Here is a 20,147-nt window from a genome sequence, read left to right as displayed (position 1 = left end):
TACCTGAACTCCTAGCATTATTCACCTGTTACTGCCTTACCAATGAGCTTCACACTTTCTGTTGGAGTTTTCATCAATTTCGCATTATGCAGCGGAAGATTTGAAACTCTGTGATAATAAAATCAGAAACTGTCTGGCGTAAATATAACAGTATGAATGGTTACTCAGACCAACAGTGACTACCATAAGTGTTTTAATAACCCTCAAATTGTAATTATGTTTAATTTAAAACTTGACAGAAAAATGTTTATGCATAGCCTTGGCAGAAAAATGTTTATGCATAGCCCTTAGAAGGAAAAAACAACTCTAGAATTATACAATTAGAACAGTGCATTAACTATAAAATTGTTTTAAATTATTTAGTAGTGATAAAAATGTTTTATCATTTAACCAATGCTTGGTTCAATGATGTGTTTGCAGGTGTTAAAGCTTACAGTTGCACTATATGTAATGCATCCTTTACAACAAATGGCAGCCTGACCAGGCACATGTCTACTCATGTCAGTATGAAACCCTACAAGTGCCCTTTCTGTGATGAGACCTTCAGGACAACAGTTCACTGTAAAAAACACATGAAGAAGCACCAGAACATTCCCTCCAACCTCGTTTCAGATGGAGATGCGACCACAAGAGAAGATGGTAAATGATTATTAAGGAACTATCAGAATATAGTTCATAAGTCAGATACTTACTGATATCTGTAGAATTATCATGTTCTTGTAAGGCATCACAAAGTTGTTTTTATAAGTCTCTTGTGGATTCCCATGGCCAATTTCCCAACACACTTTTTTTCTCTACCCAAGCACACAAGGTTGTAACAACCGCATTGTTCTCTTAAAGCTACATTTTATGATCATTTGCCTGTGCTACTTTATGCAAACCCAACAGAGTGTGACACCAGTATTTGACTTTGTAATGCCCGCCTGATAATTGGTAATGGTGTGGATATTGCATCACTGCAGTACAAGAGAGACTGCAGCCATAACTATCATGCAGGCCTACACTGGGCAGTTGAAGTCCAGTTGGTTGCAATAGGCAACATCTCCACATTTTCCTTTACTACAGTTTTTACAAGAGAATGGCAGTATACCACCCTAGATGCACCATTTTTACATTTAGGGAAATACGCCATATGCACATGTGTAAGTAAAGACAGCTGCAAAAGGCTTTGTCGTTTACACAACAGTAGCTGTTTTATAGCAATTCACTTGTATGGGTCACTGTACTCAGCACCTGCAGCTTCCTGGGTGCTGGAAAATGCCAGGAATTTTTAAAGAAATTGGTAGCTTTTAGATGGCCATGCAAAAAAATGGCAAACACCCCAATATATACCTAGCCTTTGCAGTAAAGTGCACATGGAAGGGCAATGCACATCACACACAGACAGTTTCCCAGCACCAGCTAACCTGCCAAATTGACCCTTTCTAATTATTTACTTTAAAAGCAGAGGTTTTAGTTACACATTTGCAAATATATGTGAACGCCTCAGTGCCTATTATCAAGGCTCCTCTGTATAATGTGGTCCTAACTCTATATTTTTGAGAGTCTCCAAATTTGAGCATATCTAGCAGTGGATAAATTAAGGCCAGGTTTAACTGGAGGGAGCCCACTACTCCTTAATGGCACAGGGATACATTGGACACCCAGCACGAGCACAATAGTGGCTGAAGGTGTGAAATGTGTCCCCACACCACAGTTGAAGTGGTTGCCATTTTTTTGGATAGCTTGTTCGCTGAATTTGCCATGGGTACACATTGGACACCTCCAGCCATCATTGTGCTCTTGCTGAGTTTCTAATGTGTCCCTGCCTGGGGGCAGCCATGTACAAGCAGCTTAGGCTTTCTTGGCTTATAGGAACTGGAACTGCTATGCTACACATGTGACGCTACAGTAAGGTATATTCCGTAACCACTTGTACAGAGGTGACTACTTTGCTGCCTACACACGTATCAGACTATCCGGCAGACTTAGTCTGGTGGACAAACCGCCGGACTGTCCGCTGGACTTTCCAAACGAGCTACCTGCCCACACACGGTACTTTTGCGGCGGACTAGATCCGGCAGACTTAGTACCACCGGACTATCCGCCGTACTTTTGAAATTAACGGACTCGCCCACACACACGGAGGAAAGTCCGCTCATTTTGAGCGTGGCTCCAGGTAGCCGGGATAAGCGAAGGAAGCGTCGCTGGCCCCGTCACCTGGTATGGACTTAAAGGGGAATCCCTACGCTGAAATAACGGCGTGGGAGTCCCCCCCAGGTCTATATCAGACCCTTATCCGAGCACACTACCCGGCCGGTCAGGAAAGGGGGTGGGGACTAGTGAGCGCCCCACCTCCTGAGCCGTACCAGGCCGCATGCCCTCAACATGGGGGTGTGCTTTGGGGAAGGGGGGCCGCGCAGCCCCCTCACCCCAAAGCACCTTGTCCCCATGTTGATGAGGACAAGGGCCTCTTCCCAACAACCCTGGCTGTTGGTTGTCAGGGTCTGCGGACGGGGGGCTTATCGGAATCCGTGAGCCCCCTTTAATAAGGGGGCCCCTGGATCCCGGCCCCCCACCCTATGTGAATGAATATGGGGTACCCCCACCCATTCACCTGTGAAAAAAATGTAAAAAAAAACACAACACACAAGGGTTAAAATAGTTTATTGCACAGATCCGGGGGTCTTCTTCCGTCTTCTCGCCAGACTCCTCTGCTATCTTCTGCTAGCTCTTTTACTAGCGGAGGAGCCCAGCTTTCTTCTTCATTGCCGCCCTCTTCTTCCGACTTCCGATGTCCCTGGGGGTGCCTGTGAGGCTGTGCCTATTATTTCTGCAGCACTGATCACCGCCATTTTCTAGCTCTGTCCCTCATGGTTTTTCAGTGTCAGCGGCCATCTTAGGTATGGGCAAGGGAAAGCATGCTCTCCTGTGTCTCGGCGGCCATTTTCCCTGTGATTTGTCCTTATAATGGATGCCAGCGGCCATTTTCTAGAAGCCTGAGCACTTTTTTCAGCTTCTCTAGAGACAGCATGTTTTCCGTTAATCCGGTGGCCATTTTTCCAGTGCTTTATGTCCTCATGCTGGACGCTGGGCGGCCATTTTCTTTGAGCCTGAGCACATTGCAGAGCGGTTTCAGCGCCATTGGCAGCAGCTTTGAATGCCGCAGAGCAGATTTCTCTGCACCTGGGAGCTGACGGAGAACACAGGCACTACTTGCACCACACCACCAACCACTAACCTGTCAGGGTGGTGAGTCCTGCGGGAAAGAGCCCCTCAGCCAGCAGCAGTAAGGAGGGTGGGACCATCACCCTCCTAAGTCCCTTTCAGGTGGCAGACAGGGTAGGGTCAGCATGGCTTCAGAAATTGGTGTTTCTTCCCCCGAAATCCAGGCAATTGCAACGGTTCACCTGCGGAATGCGCAGTGCCCTTGGACGCCTTGTCGGCGGTCCTCAATTAGTTTGTTGCCAAGATGGCAAGGTGCTAAAAAGCGGCCCCTGCCCCCCCCCCCCCGTCCTCTGGGGAGAGCTCTGACGCAGACTTGGGCCCTGCTGAGGTTGATGACCCCTGCTCTCTCATTTCAGATGACGCTGACCAGGACCGTCTGGGTCCGTGCGCAACAGTGCTTGTTGGAGTACTTATCACTGATGTGCGTGATACCCTGAAGATTCAGGAGCCAGCAGATCCCTCTGCTGATGTAGTGGTCCCGTAAGATAGCCATTCACCCTAAGGTGTTCCTGTATCTGACTTATTTTGACAAGTTCATTTACAAGAAATAGGGTCAACCGCAATGGACCTTTTCGGTCCCCAAATACATGGCGGTGCCTTGCCCTTTTGAGGAGAGCCTTCTCAAAAAGTGGTCGGCTCCTCCGGTCGTGGACCCCCCAGTATCCAGGTTAAACAAAGTAACCACGATCCCGGTAGAGAGGACTCCTGCATTTAAGTATCCCACGGACAGGAAGGCAGAGGCAGTGGCTCGTTCCTTGTTTACGGTTGTGGGATCAACCATGCAACCAGTACTGGCACCCGCACTTGTGTCTCAGGCACTAACCGAGTGGGCAAAACTGATGCACCGCGAATTGGGACAAAAGCAGGCTTCTTCTGTCTGCTTTGAACTAGCAGACCAACTAGTGCAAGGCCTTAAGTAAGTTTGTGACGCGGCCCTGGATGCCACCCCCCTGTTATCCAGGGCTTCAGTGTCAGCAGTGGTGCTGAGGCACCTGATTTGGTTGAAATGCTGGTCTGCTGGCCAGGCATCCAAAAAGCCCTGACGGATCTTCCCTTCCTGGGCGACCGGCTCTTTGGAGCCTCCTTGGATGACATTATTAAGAATGCCACAGGTGGTAAGAGTACACTACTCCCACAGGCCAGGAAGGCTAAGGAGCCACGTCGTAGGCAAGGGCCCTCTGTTTCCACTTACAAACGGCTTTTTCGTCGGCCCGGGGCTTCGACCAAGCGTCCCCAGCCCAACAGGACGACCTCTGAAGGACCAAAGCGTCTCTGGAACCGCAAGCCTAACAAGCCTGAGAACAAAAGTGCTACCGCATGAAGGTTTGCCCCCACCCATGACTCGGGTGGGGGGGTCGCCTTTGGGAGTTTGCAGCCCGGTGGTCCTCTCGACTGTCCAACCAATGGGTCTGCGATCTGATATCCTACGGCTACAAGATAGAGTTCTATCTTGGCCGCAAAACAGATTCTTCCCCTCCAGCATACCCGTTCTCCCCGCTCACCGGGAGGCCCTCTTGGGGGCTGTAAGGGATCTGCTGAATCGCGGGGTGATTGCATCTGTTCTGGAATTGGAACATTTCCAGGGGTTCTACTCAAACCTGTTTGTAGTTCCCAAGAGAGAAGGGGTACGTCCAATCTTGGATCTAAAAGCCCTAACTCTCTTCGTAAAAGTGCAGAGTTTCAGAATAAAATCAGTTTGCTCAGTCCGCTGCAATCCATCAAGGGGACTCCCTGGCATCCTTAGACCTTCAGGATGCGTACCTGCACATACCCATATGCATCAAAAGTTTCTGCGATTTGCAGTCGGGGAAGCCCACTACCAGTTTGTGACTCTCCCTTTTGGTTTGGTATCAGACCCCTAGATGATCTCCTGAGATCTTCCACCTCAGAGTTAGAAGAGGATGTGGCGATTACCATGCAGACCCTGCAAGAATTTGGATGGCTGTTGAATCTAAAAAAGTCGGTGATTTACTGACTCAGCGTTTGGAGTACCTAGGCTTGCTGCTGGACTCCAGGGAAGTGAGAGTGTTTCTCCCTTCAGACAAGCTGCAGACTCTCAGAGCTGCGGTAAAACTGCTGATGAACCACAAGTGGTCATCGCTTCTGCATGTGTGTCCTGGGACTCATGGTGGCCTCCTTCGAGGCATTACCATATGCCCAGTTCCACACCAGAGTCCTGCAGAAGGAGATCTTGACAAAATGGGACAAATCTCCATTGTCCCTGTCAGCCATTTACATCCCGGGTGTGGAGAACTGGCAGGCGGACTATTTAAGTCGTCAGATGCTGGACCCAGGAGAATAAGCGTTGCATCCGGAGGTGTTCAGGCTACTGTGCCTGCGGTGGGGGACACCAGACGTGGATCTACTGGCCTCCCGTCTCAATCGGAAGGTGCCGAGATTCGTGTCTAGGACAATCTGGAGATCTGTGGGCAGATGCGTCAGACGCGCTGGTGGCTCCGTGGGATCAGTACCAGTAACAGAGTGGAAGCCGAGGGGATCCCAGTAATACTGGTTGCCCCAGATTGGCCTCAGCGTCCTTGGTACGCAGATCTAGTACTCCTGGTGGCAGACGCTCCCTGGTGACTGCCGTTGCGAGAGGACCTTCTGTCTCATGGTCCGATTCTCCATCCTGCTTTACCATCGCTGGCTTTAACAGCATGGCTATTGAGAGCCAGGTGTTGAGGAACCGGGGTCTGTCGGACTCTGTGATCCCAACTATGTTGAGAGCACGGAAATCTTCTTCTCGGAAGATATATCTTCCTACCTGGAAGGTAGAAAGGAGGCATCCCTGCTCCTTTTCTATATCCAGGATCCTGCTGTTTCTTCAGCAAGGGGTGGACCAGAAATTGGTGTTAAGCACCATTAAAGGACAAATATCAGCCTTGGCTGTCCTTTTTCAGCGTCCTCCTGGCATCTCACTCTCTAGTGAGTACTTTTGCTCAAGGGGTGCGACATGTAGTCCCTTCAGTGTATCCACTGTTACCCCCGTGGGATCTGAACCTGGTATTATTGCCACTTCAAAAACCGCCATTTGAAAATATCATAGAGTTTCCTGTTGACTCTTTCCCAGAAAGTGGTCTTTCTAGTGGCCATCACATCGGCCAGGAGGGTTTCGGAACTGGCGGCCTTGTGCTGCAAGTCGCCTTATCTAGTTATCCACAAGGATAAGGTGGTGTTGCGTCCGCAACCGTCTTTTCTGCCAAAGGTAGTCTCGGCATTTCACATCAATGATGACATTGTTTTACCATCTCTGTGTCCTAAGTCAACACATCCTAAGGAGGTGGCCCTTCATGCTCTGGATGTGGTTCGGGCTCTGAAGGTGTATTTGTCTGCCACGGCTTCCTTCCGGAAGTCAGACTCACTGTTTGTTTCAGTGGCTGGTCCAAAGAAAGGCATGGCAGTTTCGTCGGCCACCATTTCCAGGTGGATCAGACAGATTGTAGTACAAGCCTACGCCTTGAAGGGGCAGATGCCCCCCTTTCCGGTCACGGCCCACTCCACGAGGGCAATCTGAACATCTTGGGTCTTCCGACATCAAGCATCTGTCCCTCAAGTGTGTAAAGGGGCGACCTGGTCATCTGTCCACATGTTTACAAAGTTCTTCAAGGTAGATGTCAGTGCATCGGGTGATGCCTGTTTTGGCCGCAAAGTTTTGCAGGCGGCTGTATAGTTGCAATTGCATATGCAATTTTTTCGTTTTTTTGGGTAAAAACACAGTACCTTTAAGTTAATGCACTGTTGCATTAGTTACCGCAGTTTTTGGTGCAGTTTGAGGGTAGTGCTTCTCCGTTGTGGAGCACCCTGTTTTTTTGTGGTGGTTATTCCTTATTGTACTAGCTCCCACATGCCATGGTGGATGAAGTGTTATGCTGCTTTCCTACCCCGTCGTTTTGGCATTGCTTGGGGACATCCCAATGGTCTAAAGAGAGAAGCTGTGTCAGTCGGTGAATATAAGAGAAAATAGGATTTTTTGTACTCACCTTAAAATCCTTTTCTCTGTAATTCACCGACTGACACAGCACCCGCCCCTCATATTTTTCTTTACAAGCTTATACTGCTTGTTGATGTACTGAGGCTGCAGTAGCTTAGTTACCTAATTAGACGGAACTAGAAAGTTCTCGTTTTGTTATCACATGTTAACATGTAATGCCTAGTCCTCTGCTGAAGGTGGCATAATAACCCAATGGTCTAAAGAGAGAAGCTGTGTCAGTCGGTGAATTACAGAGAAAAGGATTTTATGGCGAGTACAAAAAATGCTATTTGACAATGTACATTCAGTATTGCTGATTGTCTGGCTGAAAATCATCATGTATATTTGGACACTCAAATAGTTCCATTACAGCCACCAAATGGTAACCAATTAGGATATTTTCTATATGAAGATGCAAATTGGAAAATCTACAGTATTCAAAAAAAGTACAAATTCAGGATTTCTTATGAAATTTAAAAGAATTACTTTTTGTTCGTTCCTTCTTTGACTTCTGCCCTAATTTTGACAGTTAAATCACATTGTACTTTGAAAAACATTATATATCCGTTTGGTCTTTAAAGTGGAACTTTAACCATAACAAATTGACTTTAATCTAAATGTATTGAAAAATATTTTAGCATACATAATAATCATACACAAATGGTACTTGCATACCCACACCAACAAAATAAACATACAAATAAAACAATACAATACAAAACAACTGTGCGTTTAAAGGGCACTTGAAAATACAGGTGCATACAATATATAATATATAAATGCCTCACGGAGAACATGACATGTATGTTACATAGGCCGATGCTGGTGCACAAATGGACCAGTATGAATTCATGGCTATACGTGAGATATATGGCACCAATAGTTAGGTCTAAGAGGGAAGTTATGATCAACAATATATCGGTCTTTAGCATTAAGCTACATCTCCACAGAGGATACTTCTAGCAACAGGAAAAAAAAAAAAAGACCCCTTTACAGACAAAGAAAAAGAGAATATAGCCCAAAAAAACAAAAGAAGAACACAGAAAGTAATGAAGCCAGGAGTGGACAAAAATTTAAAGCTTCACAAATGCTAGATTCGAATCCTATAGTGCAGGGATCTGCAATTAGCGGACCACCAGCTGTTGCAGAACTACAAGTCCCATGAGGCATAGCAAGACTCTGACAGCCACAAGCATGACACCCAGGCATGATGGGACTTGTAGTTTTGCAACAACTGGAGGTCCGCTAACTGCAGATCCCTGCTATAGTGGTTCTATAATGGAGATTTTGCACTTCTGTTGACTCCCTAAATACCTTCCAAGAGAGCCATATTCAATGGTATTGTTCATATGTATCCAATTTGTGCACCAGCAGTGATTTCATCCTCTCAATGTAGACCATTTCTGCAACCCACTCAAGCAAAGGGGGAACCTGTGTTGTCTGCCAATGGCGTGGTATAACTGATCTCCCGGCCGTCAAAAGGAAACTTTTTTTGATACACTTGATGGAGCCTGTTAAAATATATTGCAAAGTATTTTGCAGGGTTTTGGGAGCATTCACCCCTGTAACAGTGATATAAGAGCTGCAAAATCTGGTCCCAAATTTCTTGAATCAGAGGGCATTCCCACCAGATATGTAGGAGAGAGTCCTTAGAGTGACAACGTCAGCATGTTTTTAAAAGCATCCTGATATATCTGATGGAGTGATGGCACCCCCCCCCCACCCTTTTTACTTTTGGAAGGTTTTTTTGGGGGAGGGTAGAGCAGTACCTAGCTTTTGCAGATACCCGTTGCCTCTTTCAATCTGACTGATCATCCCCCCACCCCTCCCCTGTCTGCAACCTTCAGGGACATGTCATAGGTCCCAGAAGGCTGCGGGTCTATTCACAAAGTGCAGCCCCATTCATGCATGCACAATGGGTATACGCTATGAAGCCAGAAGGAGTCACATCTGGCTGCTGTTAGTAAACAGGTCAGTGCCGGGGACCTAAAGACTGGAAAAGAACCAGCCCAAGTGAGAATGGCACTGGAACCTTGGACAGTTATGTGTCCATTAGTGGCTATAGTATTTGTAGCTGTTGACATTTTTTTTTTGTTTAGTCCCACCATACCTTGCATGCAAGTCCGGAACTCCACTTTAATCAGTGTATGACTCACTCAGGATGAGATAGTACCTTACTAGATTTTTTAAACAGTATAGGCACTTATTTTTAATATTTGGGTTGGGACCATGAAATTGTCCAAAAAGTCTTGGTATGCATATGTTAAATTATGTTAGGGACCTCATGCTATGCGTTTATAAGTACAAAATTAAGTAATTTGGTGTTAGAGCTGCTCCCCTGAAAAGTGCAATATACTGACTTTTAAATATTAAAATTATAAGCGGTAGGGGGCGCTAGAGAACTAGAAACCTCAAATTAATAATAACAAAAATGAATAAGAACTACTAGTCAATGCAATTAAAGTGCATCATGCTGCGTGAATAACAATTCATAATAATGGTGATACATTCATAGGTCAGTTTTTTAAAGTCCATTAGTAATATTTTGTGCTGTGAATCTTATCCATAAAACCGTCACCAAGGCAAATCTTGTGAAGTTCACCCGATGGAGTGGGAGTAAATTGCCTATTCACCAAATGGACATGACCTCTTTAATTAAAAAAAAAGGTCGCAATAGGCTATTTTGTATATATCTGTGGGTTTTGATGATCTGCCACTTGAGCTGTGACTGGAAACCTTTTAGGGTTTTCCTTTCCACAGTGGGTATACCATTAAGAAATAAACATAAAGCGAGACCATATCATGATAACGTTTAATAAAAACAATGGTATAAAAACAATGCCACACTGGCTGCTGACATTTTGTAGTGCCTTGCCTCGGCACTGGAAATTACAGCAAAAACCACCATGTGGTGAAGACCGCAAACTGCCCAGCCTCTGCTGGGTGTCTGCTGTGCGTTCCACGGCCGCGTTGTAAGAAACCGGAAGTCGGTGACCAGAAATGACGTGACCGGGATGCGCCTTGACGCAGGTTTAATTTTACAACGTCATCAGGAAGCATCCCGGTCACTAGGCAGATTATGTTAAATACCTTCAAAGTGGTATGTGATTGGCAAAGCATAGCTGTCCACACCCCTAACATCTCTCAATGTAAAAAGGCACAACCCCCATGTTTGTGACTACAAACCTACATTCAGTGAAACACACTCTGCAGAAGGTCCTGATGTAATATACCAGGGGTAATGAATTAAAATTCAAGGAGGTCCGGTCGGCAAAATTTTCTTTGGGCCGAGGTCCGAATCTCAAGTCTGTGCTATGACTCAGAAAGATTGTAGTCACTGTATATCTATCAAAAACATGAGAAATGTACAATTTCCTTAGCATTTCAACAATATTTATTGTCAAGTTTCAGTTACAATATTAAACATGTGGACAGTTGGAACTAGGATAGCTTTACATTTGCTCTTTACATCGGGTGTCCCCATCACAGTGTCCCTTTACATCGGGTGTCCCCATCACAGTGTCCCTTTACATCGGGTGTCCCCATCACAGTGTCCCTTTACATCGGGTGTCCCCATCACAGTGCCCCTTTACATCGGGTGTCCCCATCACAGTGCCCCTTTACATCGGGTGTCCCCATCACAGTGCCCCTTTACATCAGACCTTCCTGTCAGAGTGTCCCCATACATCAGATGTCCCCATCAGGGTGTCCCTTAACATAAAATAAGGGTCACGCTGATGGGTAAATTTTATGTTAAGGGTCACGCTGATGGGCACATTTTATATTAAGGGGCACTCTGATGGACACAACAAAATGTGCCCCTTAACTTAAAATTTGCCCATCAAAGTGCCCCTTTAATATAAAATGTACCCATCAGTGTTGCTCTTAAAATAAAATGTGCCCATGAGTGTGCCCCTTTACATCAGGTGTCCACATCATAGTGTCCATTTACATCACTGACATTCCTGTCAGTGTCCCCTTACATAAGATGTACCCATCAGAGTCCCCCTTAACATAAAATGTGCACATCAGGGTGCCCCTTAACATAAAATAAGGGTCATGCTGATAGGCACATTTTATATTAAGGGGCACTCTGATGGACAACAAAATGTGCCCCTTAACTTAAAATTTGCCCATCAGAGTGCCCCTTTTAATATAAAATAAAATATGCCCATCAGCGTGCCCCTTAACATGAAATAAGGGTCACACTGATGGGCGCCTATTATGTTAGGAGGCACTCTGATGGACACATTTTATTTTAAGGGGCATGCTGGTGGGTATATTTTTAATGTGCACATCAATGGGCATATTTTGTAGGGCACATTTTGTTGTGCCCATCAGCGTGCCCCTTAACAAAATATGCCCATCGATGTGCACATTAAAAATATACCCATCAGTGTGCCCCATAAAATTAAATTTGTCCATCAGAGTACCCCTTAACATAAAAGGTGCCCATCAGCGTGACCCTTATTTTATGCTAAAGGGCATTCTGATGGACACATTTTATTTTAAGGGGCATGCTGATGGGTATATTTTTTAAGTGCACACTGATGGGCATATTTTGTTAAGGTGCACCTTAACAAAACATGCAAATCAGTGTGCATATAAAAAATATACCCATCAGCATGCCCCTTACAAAAAAAGCCCAGCATTGTGCAAATTACAAATATACCTATCAGTGTGCCCCTTAAAATATGCCCAACAGTGTGCATGATCACTAATGTGCCCACATACCTCAACTGCAGGAGGAAGGGCACAACTGAAGCTGCCTCAAGGAGAGCCAGGACCCGGGAATCGGGAACCGTGGGCAGCATGGGGGGCGGGGCGCGCACGTGACATCACACCCCCTACTGCCTGTGAGCGTGAGTAAGACACAGCTCCGAGAGACGCGGCCAGGAGCAGGGGGCAGGCGCATGCGCACAGCGTCACTGGTTGCTAGGGAAACCCGCGGTCCCAGCAAACCAGTGATTGCTGTAATTCACTACACAGGCAGCATAGCGGTCCGGGCAGAAGCCCCGCTCGGTCTGGACTCGGACCGCGGGCCGCCATTTAATGACGGCTGTAATATACGCTTTACATATAAAATTTGAATGTATCCAAAATATGAAAACATTTAATGTACATGAAAGAATCAGTTGATACCATATATAGAACAGATATATAGATAAAAGAGATATAGATGAAAAATAAAATAAATAAATACCTAAAAACAATATGAACATATATATGTATAGGCATGTATAAAATATACACAGATACACATATATAGAGCTGGAATATGTATAAATGCCCATATATATATTTCCTATATTATTTATACAGACAGAAAAATACATCATGGGACATCCCATGACTTTTGGGGGTCTCGGGACTGTCAGGAACGTGTTTGAAAATTCAGTCATTAGTTAAGAAGCAATTTAGGTCCAGGTCTATATTCATACCTAAAGGCTGCAAAGTTTAATTTATACAGCCATTTTGTTTTGTTCTGTGACAAAGCTATTTTTTGATGAGTACCTATCCAATGCCTTTTTAATTTTGTCTATGCCATAGAAAACAAATAAAGTTGGATCTTTATTGTGGAACTGTGTTTGGGGAACACATTCTTTATATTTGCTAGTTATTCATTGATTCTGGTGCGTAATTTGTGCGTGGTCCTACCCATGTACTGTTTTGGGCACGGACATTCTAATACATTCTAATACATAAGTGGTCAGAGTTATTTAAAGGTTTTATATAGAATTTTTGTTTTGTGACTACTGACTGGAAATTGTCAATTTTCCTTTTAGATCGTTTGGAGGTTTTACATGCTTTGCACCTCGTGCAATAAGAAAAAACCTTCCCTATCCAAAAAGGTTGTGGTTCTTTTAGGGGGGGTCTGGGATGTTTGGTGTGATCCTATTTCTAAGCCCTGGGACCCTTTTGTAGATAAAGTGGGGTCTAGTCGCTAGTACTTTTTTAAAATCTTTATCCTTCATAAGGATGGCCCAGTGTTTAAAAAAAAATAATATACGTCTCAATATTGCTGGTTGAAACCTGTAATAAACGCTATATCGCCTCATATTAGGGACTTGTTTCTGGCATTTATCTGAAGCTCTGGGGGAATAACCTTTCTCTATGAATCTGTCTGTGAGAATGGCTGATTGAATATTGTAATCATTTATGTTGCCATTTATACAAACTTAGTCAAAGTTCAAAGGAAGCTAAAACCATATACCAAGGTTACATAGATGTAATGGCTGCTGGTTCTGCCCACATGGGTCTGTGTACCATAGGAAACAGAAATACCCAACGCTTTTAGAATGACAATTCTTTTGGATTCTTCAGGGGTACAGCCCTTCACAGTGTAATTATAAATTTTTGTATATGACAAAATTGAAACTGCTTTTAAAACTCTTTCTGTATACAAATGACTTGTAATCCTTGATGGGGCTAGGTTTCAAAAAAGGTATCAAGGCAGGTCTGAGCCAGGTGGTTCCGTAGGCATGTTCACAGCAGCAAGAGCTCTCCCCACTTGGAAGATTCAACTTCAAGTGTCCTGTTGAATATTATAGCATCAATAAAATATATTTGCAAAACAAAAAAAAATACAGTTACCCTCAGCAATAGATCTCTGTCATGTTGCTAGGCAGAACAGGGAAATGCCTTGTTTACAAAGGCATCTTCCTGATCTGCCACTCTGTGACACAATCGCAGGCCCCCGGTGGACATCGAGTTTGCGGCGTGTGCGCGCCCACAATACCGCGATTTAAAGGGTATGTTTTGCCCAGCCGTGCCATTGTGGTGACATACATCATCGTGCGCTGGTCGGCATGTGCTTAAGGATCTCAATTTAACTAATCATAACTGGCTGTAGTATTCAAAGCCTGTTTCAAATTTTGGAAAGCTTATTCAGCCATTGGATTCCACTTGATCCTAGTAAAGCTCCTGCCTTTGGTCAGGTTTGTTACAATAGTAGTACCAAACGATATCCAGGAAGGTTCTAATTTATTTATTTTTTTATTCGGAGTTTGTAGATTACATTACTTGTTTGTTTGTGACAGGCCAGTCCCCAATTGCTTGTACCTTTTAATGGCTTTGAGGTTTTCAACCCCTGATGGCACATTTTTTGTGGTATGCTGCTAAGCTCTCTTTCCAACTAGAACTCCGGCCTGCACATTAGGGGAGTGACTTTCCCAATTTGTGCTCTAAATAACTATGTCATTTAGATAGGTTTCTGCAAAGTGTTGATTTGGGCTAAGACTCTTGTCCATCATCTTCTGGAACATAGTGAAAGCGCTTTGTAACCCAAAGAATATTTGGGCATACTGCAAAAAAAAACCTACAGGGTAACAAAGGCCTTTTTTTTTCTGCTCTGTGAGGGGGCTCTTACCCTAGCACGTTCAGGGGTCCTTGGACTAGACCAAAACTCCCAATCAGTTCAGCAACCTGAGGCATAGAGTTAGTGTAAAAATTTGATTCTCCATTGATTTTTTCCGAATTCATTACAAACTTTTAAGAAACTACCTGGCATGGTAACTAAGACTACTCCATTTAATATTAGATTTTTCTATAAACCGGCCATTGTCTGTCTATGGGCTTCCAGAATTTGATAGAGTTTAAAGCAGACACAAAGTTTGGGGTCCATGAGAATATCCTGTTTAATTACAATAGTTCACGTGGGATGTTTTGGGGCAGAGATTAGGGACCTGACTGATGTCCCTGGAAACTGGAAATCACTGAAGTAGTACTGGTACTCCATTGATCTCCACTTGCTCCGTATCCCATACATAGTGGCTGGCCTAAGATATTGTAAATAAAAGAGGTCAGCTACTCACCACGGCACCATTTGAGAATGCTTTGCGTTTTCCAATTGAATGCAAAATGTTCTCTGATTGGACAAGGTGGAAGATGTGACATCACTGCTTCCCCCTCCACCTCGTCCAATAAGGAAAGGCTTTGCATTAATTTGTAAAATGGAGAGCATTCTTTCTATGGCGCCCGTGCTGAGTAGCTGACTTCCTGTGTTCAGAATCCCCCAGGCCTGTTGTTCAGCACTGGAATGCCTGGGATTCTTTTTTTCTCGTTTATAAATTTTTATTATTTCCTTCTTTCCTTCCTTCCCTATGTGGAAATGTTATACTCTCGCCAACCTGTTAAAACTTGTTGGGCCTCTTGAGCCATGAGCCATGGTTTTGGAGGTTGTATCTCTTAAAGGAACATAATTGAGATATTGAGTATAATGTCATAATCTATCATGACAAGGATGCACTGGTTTCCCCTAGCTGACTTAATGACCAGTATGGTCAGGTCCATGGCTATTCACTTAAAAGGGACCTGAGTCACAGACAATGGTATCAACAGACTGCAGTGATGATGCCCACACACTGATCGTAATATATATGAAATTATCAGTTTTGCCTTGAGCATATAGAATATTAGAAATGAAATGGTAGATATGTTCAAGAATAACAAAGAAGCATTTTCTCAGTCCTGTACTATAGAATATCAAGTGTGCTTTTCTTCATCTCCTTGTGACTCATGCAGTTAAAAAAAGATTATATTGACATTTCCGTTTCCAATTTTCAAAAATAAATCCTCCTAGTAGCAGGCTTCTTTTGTCCAAAGTTACTTAAAATAAATTCAATCTGAATGTACTTCGATTTGCACTCCGATCTATTTGCAGACCTAGGAATTTTCAACTAACCACTTTAAAAGTGAGAATTAGTGTGACTAGCTTTTTCCTTTTAGTTGCCTGTAGCATAAATAATTTTCAGGCTAAGTTTTGCTATTGCATAAAATCTCTCGCTACATCATTTTTTTGTGTCAAATGATAGATATGTTTTTTAGTTTTTTTTGTTTTTATGTGTAGATTTTTTCATTTTCTAGTTTGTGTTCCCATTGCATACTATTCAAGTATAAAGCTTATTTTTACTGGTTCATTTTTAAATGTGTTGTATATTGGGAAATATCCTCACAAATACAAAAAGTCAACTGTTCTTTTTTTGCTTATTACAGGAGATGTGTGTCTGGAGGAAGATGAGGAGAATTCAGAGAGACTAGCATCAAGAAAGTCCCGCCATGGCGTCATTACTTTCACAGAGGAGGAGACCGCTGAACTGGCAAAAATTCGACCTAGAGACGGAGCCACTGTTTCTGAGAAAGTACTGGTGCAGTCAGCGGCAGAGAAAGATCGTATAAGTGAAATCAAGGACAAACAAGCAGAACTGGAAACTGAACCCAAATTTGCTAACTGCTGCACTTACTGCCCCAAAAGCTTTAAGAAGCCCAGTGACTTGATTAGGTATACACTATTTACTTATATTTTACTTATAGAAAGAGATTGATTAGTAATTATTCATTTTGACAGGTGTGTTTTTCAAATTCAAAGAACTAGAGCTACAGCCTAGAATCTGGGGACAGTGCTGTGGGAAAATTAAAAAAGGGTAGTAGAACTAAGGTCATATTATACGTGGAGAAACCGGAAACATTACTAAGGTGTTTTTACCTTAACCAATTTTCGACGCTGGACATTCTACATACATTCAAACTTCATTGAAATACACAGGGCGTGTGTAGTATGCCCTGTCCTTCTGCTCTGCTCTTGCTACCCCCATGCCCTTTGCTGGTTATTCTCAACCATCAAAATTAGATCTGGGAGTTGCTGAGTAAATACAACAGCTGTAACAGCTGATGCTGTAAAGAAACAGACCATCTGTCCTCTACTAGTGTTGCCCCAGGTTTAGGCTCTACAAGATGTTTTTGATGCACCTGCTATTTTCATTCTTTATTTAGGTAGACTAAAAATCCTGACAAACCTTTTGTACCTACCAAGCATCTAGCAGCCTTGTACAAATTTGAGGAAGATTTTGTTATAATGTGCTCTGCCTTCTCTGTGTATTTAGCCCTATCTAGAACTCTTTTCTGCTTGGCAGGCCCAATGCGGCCACATGTATTGGCCAAGACTTTAACCTGTCAAATTTTATCTGAATGGTCTAGAGACATTAGAGGGGATCGTATCACTTTGGAAGATGATCCCTTGGTCATGCCTGCAGATTTGAACTACAGTGTAGGCTAGTTATTAGAAGTCTCCCACCAGTGTACATAAGGAGGACACTTGTTTAAATTTTAGGCTGCAGATTGCTTACTTCACATGCCTTTGCGAAGGACAACACATTTTCAAGGTTTCCCCTAATGCCCCATCTTGGATGTCACCAGTGGCAAAAGTACCCATCTTCCACAACAAAATAAGGCTATGGCTCAGTTTGTAAACCTTCCATTTGGTTATTCTATGACCTCAACCTTGAGGTCCAAACCCAAGTCAACCTACATGTCATAGTAGAAGTGGAAAATAGCTTTTTTTACATTTCTGCTGTGAACACCCGTGCTAACTGTTGTCTGCTTAGGACTACTTTTGAGTCCATTTAACATTCTTCCATTTCACCCAGGCTTAGTGAAGGGGTATTGTGTGACCCCCCTGGAATGCGTTGGCTGTCTTTTGCCTTGCTTGTAACCAGTTAAACAAAGACTCTGAATCAGTGGTTAATGCCAAAATCCAGGATGTCTTTTTGAAAGGTCTAACTTTGTACGCAGAAGGCATACATTGCTTGGTGTGAAGCGACAGCCTTTAACCCCAGATGTTCTCTGTGGGACAAATTCTTTCTTTCTTGCAGATAGACCTGAACCAGCATTTGCCTTTTAGCACCTATAAGGGTCAGGTCTCTGCACCTGCAGTCTTGTTCCACAGACCGCTGGTTTAGACCTTTGTGCAAGGTGTCTCCCATGCATCTCACCCTGATTCTCCATGGGATCTGAATTTGGTTCTCTCAAACCACCCTTTGAAACTCTCAGGGAAATTTTGCTTTACACTCTCACTCACAAAGTTGCCTCTCTTATTGCCATCACATCTTAGAGGTGCAAGTCTGGGTTGGTAGCCTTATTATGTAAAGAGCCATTTCTGGTCTTGCACAAGGTTGTGTTGAGTAGTTAGTATTTTCAACCTTTCTTCTCAGCCAAGACATGCTTTATCCATCCCTCTGTCTGGCTACTTTTGATCAGAAGTAGAACACCTTGAAAAAGTCCATCCGACCATGTACAAACCGTGTTGTTGTTTAGCCAACCTCCAGCTAATGTCTTCAACATTCCCAAATTCTCCAGGTGGATCACTTCACCTTGTTTCGCACACTGTGATCTTCTAGGCAGTTAGGATACCGTAAACCTGTTTGTCAGTTTGAGACACCAGCTTGACAGACGGAAGTACCACCACGTGGAAAGGTTCACATATGTCTCCACTGTCAGAGCTAAGCTCAAAGCTTCACAGTTGGATTTGTGGCACAGGGTGGATGTCCATGTTTACGTGAAACCGGTGTCTGTGCATGGCTGTTGTATTTGCTATTCTACTCTGCTTGCATGGAATGCATGTGAACTGCTGATCTGGGCACCATTGCTGACTTGGTTGCTACACTTTATCTGCTTCTGCAAGTCTCATTACTATGCTAGATCCTTTTTTGTGTGACTTATGCACATTGAAGTGGAGGATCCCCTTGAAGGTTGCTGCTGTGACTACGGTCAGACATAGGGGTTTATTTAGTCAAGGCAAATATTTTGGGCACTTTGAATTACACTGCAAGTGCACTTCAAATGCAGTTGCTCTAGAGGGTAAGCGCTGAAATGAGGGGAAGCTCTGCTGATTTCTGTCATCCAATCACTTGCAACAAAAATTCAGTTTTTTATTTTCCTTAGATGTGATTGAATATTCTTTGCAAAGTGAAGCTTTATCTCATTTACTAAGCTCTGGCGCAAGTGCACTTGCAGTGCACAGTATATTTTCCTTTAGTAAATCAATCCCATAGTGCCTATTCAACTTTTTATGTGTTTCAACAAAGCATCCTAGTTAGTTTGTTCATTAGAGTGATGAAGGACATGCAGTAGACTACTTAAGACTTTACATTAGTACCGTTTTCAGTGTGGTTGATGTGTGTTGGGGTGCATGGCTGTGGAAGTCACCTTTTTAGTATTCATGGGGAGTATTTTCAATAAGGAAATATCAGGAGTGCTAGCATTGTAAAAGAATGATGGCACCTTTTTGCACCCCAAGGAGTGTAATAATGGAGGCGAACAGTGGGTATGGCCAAATTGCTTAACAGTGGGAGGGGTTTAAAGGAGCATGATTAAAACAAAACCCTTTGTACCCATAAAGTATGCTTTGGTTACTGTGCCACAAGCAAGAGTCTCACGGGCATGTATAAACCTTAACTTGCTCTTTTTTAAAAAAATGTATTCTTCTATAAGTTTGTGTACATTGAAATTGGAGAGCTAACAGTTTGTTTGAACCTACCTTTACCACTTAATGACCAGGCCATTTTTTCGATACTGCACTGCGTTGCTTTAACTGACAATTGCCCGCGGGTGTGTGATGCTGTACCCTTAAAATTTATATCATTTTTTTGCCCCCACAAATAAAGCTTTCTTTTGGTGGTATTTGATCACCTCTTCAGTTTTAATAGAATTTTTAATTTGGCGCTATAAACTAAAAAAGACTGACAATTTTGAAAAAAAATATATATATATTTTTTACTTTCTGCTATAATACATATCCAAAAATTATATCTATAAAAAAAAAAAGTATTCATTAGTTTAGGCCAATATGTACTCTGCTACATATTTTTGGTAAAAAAAAAAGTTATAGCATCCACAAAATAGGGGATAGCTTTATGGTCTTTTATTTTTTATGTATTTACTGGTAATGGTTGCAATTTTTAACGGTACTGCGACACTGCAGCGAACAAATCTGACCCAAAGTGACACTTTTTGGGGACCAGTGACATTATTCCATTGATCAGTGCTATAAAAATGCACTGATCAATGTATAAATACTGGTAGTGAAGGGGTTAACACTAGGGGGCAATCAAGGGGTTAAATGTGTTCCCTGGGTGTGTTCTAACTGTGTGGGGGCTAGGCTGCCTGGGACAACAAAAAAAAAAATTGCTGTTCC

The 20,147-nt window shown here is 43.3% G+C and overlaps 1 protein-coding gene across 1 annotated transcript in view; it reads left to right on the top strand.

The window, feature by feature from the left end:
• The window catches only part of ZNF236 (zinc finger protein 236), a 336,247-nt gene that overhangs the window by 176,346 nt on the left and 139,754 nt on the right, over window positions 1-20,147 (top strand). The window contains exons 20-21 of the mRNA XM_077492345.1: window positions 421-639; window positions 16,172-16,457. Of these exons, the coding sequence (XP_077348471.1) occupies window positions 421-639; window positions 16,172-16,457 (505 nt within the window). The remainder of the gene's footprint in view (window positions 1-420; window positions 640-16,171; window positions 16,458-20,147) is intronic.

Source organism: Lithobates pipiens, unplaced genomic scaffold (genome assembly GCF_037356315.1).
Source record: "Lithobates pipiens isolate NorthernLeopardFrog02 unplaced genomic scaffold, aLitPip1_a1.2 Scaffold_19, whole genome shotgun sequence".
Classification (NCBI taxonomy): Eukaryota; Metazoa; Chordata; class Amphibia; order Anura; family Ranidae; genus Lithobates; species Lithobates pipiens.
Note: the sequence above shows the minus strand (reverse complement) of the source record. Positions and strands in the feature narration are given on the sequence as shown.